The 9595-nt window shown below is 40.8% G+C and overlaps 1 protein-coding gene across 1 annotated transcript; it reads right to left on the bottom strand.

The window, feature by feature from the left end:
- Window positions 1–362: 362 nt before the first annotated feature.
- LOC125157470 (RNA polymerase II elongation factor ELL2-like) lies at window positions 363–8369 on the bottom strand. The gene is made up of 2 exons (XM_047844220.1): window positions 8283–8369; window positions 363–2423 (listed from the first exon to the last, which is right to left on the bottom strand). The coding sequence occupies exons 1-2, from the start codon at window positions 8288–8290 to the stop codon at window positions 524–526; spliced, it is 1908 nt and encodes a 635-aa protein (XP_047700176.1). The 5' UTR covers window positions 8291–8369; the 3' UTR covers window positions 363–523.
- Window positions 8370–9595: the final 1226 nt, after the last annotated feature.

Raw genomic sequence — 9595 nt, 5'->3', positions numbered from 1 at the left:
CAGTGTCAAGCAAGGTCAACGAAGAAACTTAATGAAATGAAAATGGGTACTGTTCGAAGAATCATGGTATTCTGTGCAAATTTCTAAACTTCTATGTTTTAAGGATGCTTTTGCATTAAAGGTCAGAGAAAAAGACGCTATGACTTCATATTACTCATTAGAGGCTTTTATTTTTTTTAATGTGACTCAAAGATACTGAATCCTTGGTATGTTTTTTTTAAGGGAGTGAAAACACAAGTTTTAGGTGTAAAAAGGATCATATGAGACAGCTTCAGGGGTACAGAAAAGCAAAGGAAAAAGAAACGAAAAAGAAAAATAACATAACATTAAAAAATACACAAACATAAAGCAACATAAAACCAAATGAACATAAACATCAAAAATGAACATTAAAATAAAGAGAAACATAAAAAGAAAGAAAAAATTAAAGTGGTACTCCTGAATGTTTCGACAGAGTGGTTTCATCCCTTTAGAATCCTAGAGCAAGTAATTCAGTATTTTCAACAAATCGGCTTGTGTTTATTTATTCTGATCCTAGCACTTGCCGCTGGTCGTAATCTTTTATTAATCTTTTAATGTGAGCCAGCTTGTTATAAAGGTACTGGCATCTTTGTTTTTCTCCACCATAATTGGGATGAATCCATTTCATCTTTTCATATTCCAGAGAGATTTTCTTATTAATTTCCTGGTATTCTTTTGAGTCTGGAGAGAGGTGCTTCCTTTGGAAATCCAGCTTAGTAAATATTCGAGATAGACTTAGCATCTTGGTATGCAAGGCCTGATATTCATCATATTCTGCTCTAAATTCCTGCGCGTATTGCTGCCGCTGCTCCAAAGACACTACAGTGACGTAGTGAGCCAAATAATCGGGGCATCCAGATGCTGACCAAGTTTCATCGGAAGCAGTGCAAACTTCTTCAACTTCGTCATTAGGGTTTGGCTGCGCACTTTCCCCTCGTCGGTCCGGATCTGTCTTCTGTTCCTCCATCGTCTCCGTATCGTGCTCTTGCTTCTCTGCTTTGTGTTCTCTAAATTTATATTTGGACTTCTTGTAGGACATCACGTGCATTTCCTTCTTAAGCTTTAGATACTTTCTTTGGACAGAGGTTGGGGGCAATGTTTCCAGGGTAGTATGTCTTCCCTGCTGCCTCGGAAAGATTTTCCTATTTCGACTAAAACTGTCAACGCCTGGGTCTTGAGTGCCAGGTCCTCCTGAAAAGCTACTAGAATTGCTGCTGGCACATGCAGGCTGAGGAGGATTTGGAAGGGGAAGGTGGGTGGGGGGCGGTGGGGGAGGGAGAACATTGGCAGTAGCTCCGGAAGGTTGCGAGAGGCCTACGGGAGGCTCTGCCCTGGTGTTAACGGAATGACTACTTGAGAGTGACTGTGTTGCAGTTGTCAGGTGAGATATTCGAACCTTTTTCCTTGATAAATTAATATGAGCTAAGTTGGAAAACTCGTCCTCCAATGTTTTAGCTGCAGCAGAACCTCCAGAAGATGCTGTGTGATTGGTGCCAGAAGCGTGCTGAACTATGTCTGCTTTTCTGGAGAGCACCAACTCCAACGACTGCCTGTCTAGTTCACTATACCCAGGCCAGTCTTTGTGGACCTCTTTAAAAACGTAATCCTTTAAGGTATATGAAAAATTCTGAGTATTCAAATTGGCTACCTGCTGCAGAATTTCCCCGAGGGTGTTCTCGTCATCTTTGGTGATGCCGTCTTTCTGAAGCCGAAGAAGCAGTTCAGATTTCTTGTAGGCCTTCAGGGCCAGTAAGTGAATCACCCTATCCCTATATGGCCTCATGTGGACTCTGTTGACGACTCTTGACTTTCGAATCGTATATGCAGGGTTAATGGGAGCTGTTCTTTTTCTCTCAGGCACTGGATCTGGAACGATGCGTGGTGCTCTCCGAATCGGCGCTCTTTTCTCTCTCTGTAGTTTTCTGTTGTTTTTCCACTTGTTGGAGGATCCCTCCTCCGCTTGGGGCCTTGTCGCTTGTGTCATCTGATAATAGTCGGTTGTGTCACATGCCACCCTCTTATCTTCCGTCGAGTCCAGGCAACTGGGCAGAGAGGGGCCGTAGATTGAGCTCCTCTGTGGGCTCTGGTCTCGATAGCTGTCGTCACCTGCATTTGACCACAGAAAGTTGCACCTGTATTCTCCAGTGGGTGAATCATTTGGGGGAGTTTTGATAAGCTCTTCCAGTCCTTCAAACTCAAGAGAAGCTTGAGGGGGTGCTGTATTCTCGTAGTTCTGATAAGAGGCAAGTGCCTGACTGGTGGGTCTGGTAAGCTGCAGAGGAAACACAGCGACATCGTCCTGCCTCGGCTCTAGGCCATTTACCTTCTCTACTGACACTCCTGCCTCCTGGTGTACCACTTGACCCAGCACTCTGCCTCCGTGGGCTGCCATATAGTCATATCTGCGAAGATCAAAGTGCGAACAGTCATATACTTTAAAAAGCGAGAATTCTCTTTGGCAAAACTTTTATTTCTTATCGCGATCAGCTCTAAAACCCGCAATTCTAAAAGATTAACCACTTTGACAGTAAATGCTATCTAACGTAAACAAATAGAAATAGAGAGAAATTAAAAAAATAAGAGATTTCCCCCAACGGAGCCAACGCACGGAGTGCCTGATTGAGATGGAAGCTGGAGAGGTAAGGCTAGTTATAAAGATCTAATCTCCTTCCAGTGTTCTCCCTTTCACATTTTAGTTTGTGTTTAGGAGGAACTGTTAACCCTCACTGGAAAGTGCTAGATTATTCTCTGAACTCAGCACAGAAAACGCATTTCCTCCCAGTAAATCCAATATCAAGTGGAGGTACTTGGTGAGGGGATTAATGGGTGGTACAAGCAGTCAGTCCTCCTGGCATTTACTCCGACGTGTAAGTGGCTGTTGAGTCCTCCTTGGGACTGGAGCCTGGCCTAAGTCAACGGGGACTCCCGTCGGATAGCTAAAGATAGCATTTTGCAATAATAGTGTATAAAAGGCAAAATTTTAGAGTCACCTGTTTCTCTCTCTCAACCTCCCCTAACCATTACCAAAGAGTGGAAGGAGTTTCCATCCGCTTAGGTGGCCACTTGCGTCCATCCCTCTGTTTCTTTGCACTCCTCCCCTAGAAGACGCGCAGCAAAGCACAGGATGGTCCAGGTAAAATTGCCCATGCTGAAAAAAACTCTTGCAGCCAGGCGTTCTAGAGATGCACAGTTTAATCACGGAATATACACGGCCTGTGGGAAACCATCCCAACCAGTTTCACCCCCAAACATATTAGGCACGGTTCTCCCTCCTTACCCCCTTCCCACTGCCAGTCCATCTTGTTGTCAGATTTGCCTACCCTACCTGATGGCATCACTCTACACTTCATCACTCATCTAGAAAAAGCTGAGCATCATTTTCTATCACTCCCTCAAAGATGCTTTTCATTCATTTCCCTCCAAAACACCGCGTCGGCCGCCAAATTCCCCATTCATCCAACAGATAGTTAGTGAGGATCTATCATGTGAAGTCAGTGTTCTGGATGCTTGGGGATGTTGCAATGACCAAAAATCCCTTCCCTCATGAGGCCTACATTCTTGTCAAGTTTTTCTGCACATCTCAAATCCACCCCTTCTTCTCTCATACTGCAGCCACTGTCTTTACTTAGGCCAAGAACATCCTTGCCAATATTATGTACTCTTCCTAAGTTGCCATGTTGCCTCTAACTTTTTCTTGTTCTCAACCATATTCCAAATGATCAACAATCATTCCAATCAACTTTCCTTTAAAACAAGTGACGGTTCCCATTACTTAAAGAATAAAATTAATGCCAAGACGATCAACATCATGAATCCTCACTAATTATCAGGAAAAACCACAATGACATATCACCTCACACCTGGTAGAATGGCTCTGATCGAAAAGACAAGAAATAACAAGTGTTGGTAAGGATGTGAAGAAAGGGGAATGCTTGTGTACTGTCGATGGAAATGTAAATTGGTGCAGCCACTATGAAACACAATATGGAGGTTCCTCGATCGATTAAAAACAGGCACCAAGGGGTGCCTTGGTGGCTCAGTCAGTGAAGCATCTGACTCTTGATTTCGGCTCAGGCCATGATCTCACGGTTTGTGGGATTGAGCCCCACGTCGGCCTCAGCACTGACAGTGTGGGGCTTGCTTGGGTTCTCTCTCTCCCTCTCTCTCTCTGCCCCTCCCCTGTTCACACACACATGCACATGTGCTCTCTGTCTCAAAATAAATAAATAACCTTTAAAAATAGAAATGCTATATTAGCAAGCAATCCCACTTCTGGGTATATAGTCAAACAAAACGAAAATGAGACCTCAAAGAGATATCTCTACACCCATTTCAGCATTATTCACAATAGCCAAGACATGGGAAAAAGTGTCCATCGATGGATGAATGGATAAAGAAAATGTGATATATGTGTATTCAACCATGAGAAAGAACATTCTGCAATTTGTGATGTGGATGGACCTTATGACATGGAGGGCATTACGCTAAGTGAAATAAGTCAGACAGAGAAAGACAAATACCATATGATATCACTTATATGCGGAAGCTGAAAGAGCCAAACTCATAGAAACAGGCTAGAATGGTAGTTACCATGAAGCGTAGGGAAAAAAGGGAGATATAGGTCAAAGATCCAAACTTCCAGTTATAAAATGAGTAAGTTCTCAGGATCTAATGGGATCATAGCAATTATAGTCAATACTGTATTACATAATTGAAAATTGCTAAGCGAATAGATGTTTTTTTTTAAGTTTATTTATTTTGAGAGAGAGAATGAGTGAGGGAGGGAGTGAGGGGGGTGGAGAGAGAGAGAGAGAGAGAGAGAGAGAGAGAGAGAGAGAGAGAGAATATCCCACGCAGGCTCCTTGCTGACAGTGCAGAGCCGGATGCAGGGCTGGAACTCACGAGCCGTGAGGTCATGACCTGAGCTGAAACCAAGAGTCAGATGCTTAACCAACTGAGCCACCCAAGCACCCTTGAGTGAATAGGTCTTAAATGTTCTCCCCACCTAAAAGCAATGGCAATTAGATGTCATGATGCAGGTATTAGCTGATGCAATGTCGGTAATTCTTTTGCAACATATAAATGTATCAAACCAACATGCAGCCTACCTTAAATTGACACAACGTTAGATGTCAGTTATTTCTCAATAAAGCAGGAAAAAAGGAGACAAAATTAAACCACTTTGGTATGGCATACGGGACCCTTCTTATTCTGTCTCCAATCTACCTCGGTGCTTGTACTATGTATCTAAATGCTACATCGATCTGTTCACTCTTCTCTGAATATGCCCCCAAGCTTGTTCCTATAGTAGCCTTTCACTTGATTTCCTTCTGCTCACTAATGTTCTCCCCCCCCCCATCTTTGCTTGCATTGTTCCTTTACTCTATTCCTTTCCTTGAATGGCCATTCTGTCTAAAATAATAATCTATGCACATGCCCGCTCCAGTGTTCTCTTTCTACTCTCTCTTCTTTATAGAATATATACTACGTAAAATTATGTTACGTATAACTGTTTAATGGAAGTCACCCTTACCGGATATGAGCTTCATGAGGGCTTGGATTTTATCAGTCTTTTGCACTGCTGTGTCTCCAGTGCCTAGAACAGTGCCTGGCACACATAGTAAGTACTCAGTACATATTGGTTGATCAAATGAATACACCAAAGCCCTCAACTTTTAAATCCCACTCGTGTTGGGTTCAGCCAGTTAAATTTCTACTCAACCTTAAAAACCTAGCTCCAATGTCACATCACAGGAGATTTTCCTCTATGCAAAATGAGTACGTCCCTTTATTACAACCCTAGAGCACTCTGTCTCACCTCTATGAAAAACACCACAAACTGTATCACAAACTGCATCACTTGTGTGCCTGTCACCTCCACTAGACTCTGACCTCTACAAGTCTGGCAACTACACTTTACTCAAATTTGCATGATGCTTCCTTTTTGTCCCCAGTACCTCACTCTGGAAGTAGCAGGTGTCTAGCAGAAGGCACTCTCTCCAAGTTTGTCGAAAGAATGAATAACAGTATGTTTGCATTTCTCCCAGCAAAGATAGATTACTGTCACATCAAGAAGTTATACTAAGTCTGTTAACGTCAGAGAAATGTTCTGTTCTCCTTTAAAATTTTTTTCATGGTCCTGTTAACTTCACAGTATATTTGTATTTTGAAAAGTCAAATCACTGCTGCAGAGAGAATGGAAAATAGTTCCTCAGAAAACCAATGAACTGCTGAAATACATTCAGCAATACAGCATTCTAATGTATGCACAAATGCTTTGTTTGATTCTTCCTGGAGACCTCTAGTAGACACAGAAAGAGATAATATATCCTTCAGTATCTTTAAGTCTGCAGCCTTTGGGAGAACAAATAAAATAACGACAACAGCCCGACCCAGCAGAAATAACGACAACAAAATATTCTTTAACATAAGACTGGGAAGTGGGGCACATCATGACAAAAAGTACAACATGGTATCCATAGACATAAAAGAAGACTCGAAAACATGAAGAATTCATTCTTTCTGAAAAGAAAACTGAATACCGTAAGAATGCCAAGTAATATTAAGCTACGACATGCATTTAGTACAATTACAGAGATAACTTGAGCAGGATTTTTTTCTTTAAATCTGTCAAGACTATTCTAAATTCAACTGTAAGAAAATCTAAAAGAATTTCACAGAGGAGAGTAAGAACGGGGCGTTAACCCTACCTGAGATAATAACATAAAGATAGAGTAGTTAAAAGTGGGACTAGCCTAAGAAGAGATGGAAAATAAATGATAATGAACGGATACCTGAGACACAGAGCCCAGGAATTGGCAGATGATTTAAAAGACCATCAGTGATCAACGTAGAAAAAGCTAGATTCCATTAACGTTGCTGAAGACAAATTGTCAACATGTTAATAAAAATATAAAATTGGGATCTCCCTTCATACTATATTCATATTATAGAACGAATTCCAGATTTATTGAAGAATTAAAATATGAAGCCGTAAAGCAACAAAAGACTTGAAACTTTAGAGTAATGGCAATAATCACGTAGAAAAATATGAGCATAATTTATTACATACAAAATAATTATCACATAAACAACACTCACATTTTATCTCAAGCCCCAAAATTGGTATCAAAGTAAGGAAGGCTTGAAGACTGATACTAGATATCTCTGTTTGGAGACACGCAGGACAATTTGTTTGCATGGGCATAAAGAAAAAGTTAATCAATCAAATTATTGAATACTATCCTAACTTTCTGATTAAGGAGGTAGCAATAATAAATTATGTTCCAACAAAATTGAATTTCTTTTGTACGTTGTCTAGCCTGCCATGTTGTTACTACCACGGAATAGACGTTGATTTCCCAAGGCACTATGCGACTGGATGGGAATAACAAATAAAATGACCACCCAACTAATACATTTTGAAAGGTCATTGGACAATCGCTGTCCCATTTTGTCAAGCCACTCATAAATCTACCCAGGTTCTCTAGCAAATGCGGAAGCGGTTAAAATGACAAAACATCATTAATCCATCTCAAAGTAATATACAGTTGACCCTTGAACAACACAGGGGTTAGGAGTTCCAACCCTCTGCACAATGAAAAATCCACACATAACTTTGGGTTTCCCCAAACATTAACTACTAATAGCCTATTATTGACGGGAAGCCTTACCAATAACAGAAATAGCCGATTAACACACATTTTGTACATTACATGTAGTATACACTGTGTTCTTAAAGTGAGCTAGAAAAAAGAAAGTGTTATTAAGAAAATCATAAGGAAGAGAAAACACATTTACAGTACTGTATGTATGTACATGTGTATATATACACATATATATATACACACACACACATATACATTATGTGTGTGTATATACATACATGTGTGTGTGTATATATATATATATATATATATATATATATATGCCACACAAGTGCAGCTACACAGCTCAAACCTGTGTTGTTTAAGGGTCAACTGCACTGATTTCTTATTACACTTTGATGGTACTTCAAAACCTGCCTTTGACCACTGCTACTCAAACCAATGAGCCCACCGAACCACAACCTCTGGACAGTCCTGTGTGAGAGAGCAGGAGGCATGGGGAGCTATGCCTGTTCATTTACACCAGGCATCCGGTATCTCACGGACACCCACTCTATAGCCATGTTCTGGCTTTGTAGTAAACTTTGAATCATTCTTACTAGTGGCCAAACCTCTTGAGGTCTGGCCTAGTTTAGAACTCATCCCATTTCTCACCTATCCATTGTTTTTGGTCATCATCCAAATTACAAGCTCCAAGAGAGCTCTACTTCCTTCTCCGTGTGTCTTCACACTTCTCTGAATTTCTGTCGCTAGGTATCTATCCACATCCCTACCCTTCTAGAACTCTGACATCATAGCTAGCAATCTCCTCAATATTCTCTACCTCTAACCTTAAAGCGAAACTCCGTTTTCCCCCAAGGACGCTACTTTATCTACAGTCCTCTCAAAATAAGCCAACTTGTTTTCTCTGACTCCTTGACCTCAGGGTTGACACATATATGCCAAAGGCATATATAGTAATATATACGCTAACAGCATTAATGGCTTTGACAGGCAATATTTCCACTAAAATTTGAAAAGCCCAGACTTGCATGTATCATGCTCACGTTTTTGGTCCATGTTTCAGTGTCTCTATATAGTCTGATCAGAGGTGAACCTTATTCTTCAGGTGACTATAATGCTTCTTGATTTTTGAGTCAGAATTTCATAGCCTTGTGGAATAATCTCTTCCATATTCTCAAATTTCTTCTCTTAAAATTTTTCACAGTAAACTGCTGTAGTGCGGTGATACGCTTTCTTAAGGCAACAGTGCAACAGACAAGACAATTGGAAATGCTCTCATTAAACAAGCACCTGGACTATGATTAATTTAGCACTTCCCTTGGGTAGAAACCCTTTTAAGGGAGGATTCTGTCCCTACCTTCCTAAAAACTCCCTGAAATCCCCTTGCACTTAATGCTTGTCCTTGTTTCTTCCAAAGCCATGTTGAATTTGTTTTTCCTGTCTGGCTTGGTAGAGAGTGAGAAAAGCCCAATATCAAGATCTCCCAGGAATCTGAGATGGTAGCCATTCTCCTACATGTGGACTGATCTCCTCAACAATGGTAGTCATTTAACTCTTCATTTCTCTCCAAGTGGTTTTTGTCTGTCCATTAAGAACAGAATATTATAAATACAAGTATTTTTCAAAGCACCGATCATAGCTCTAAAAACGCCTCCTTGCTCAGTAAAATGCCATTAGGACTGAGCTTTTCACAATCATGTAGTAATCTTAGCCAGGCTTACCTAGCCCATTACCAAATGGCATTTGGGGCAACTGTATACACATATTGTGCTCCAGGAAAGCCCAGCATGCATAGGGCCCATTGGATATTCGCTGGATCGATGCAGTAACTCTGTGTTCTCTTTTTTTTTCATTTTCAAGTTTTTGTTTAAATTCCAGTTAATTAACATACAGTGTAACGTTAGTTTAAGGTGTAGAATTTAGCGATTCATCATTTACATACAATGCCCAGTGCTCATCCCCAC

This window comes from Prionailurus viverrinus, chromosome X (assembly GCF_022837055.1).
Source record: "Prionailurus viverrinus isolate Anna chromosome X, UM_Priviv_1.0, whole genome shotgun sequence".
Classification (NCBI taxonomy): Eukaryota; Metazoa; Chordata; class Mammalia; order Carnivora; family Felidae; genus Prionailurus; species Prionailurus viverrinus.
Note: the sequence above shows the minus strand (reverse complement) of the source record. Positions and strands in the feature narration are given on the sequence as shown.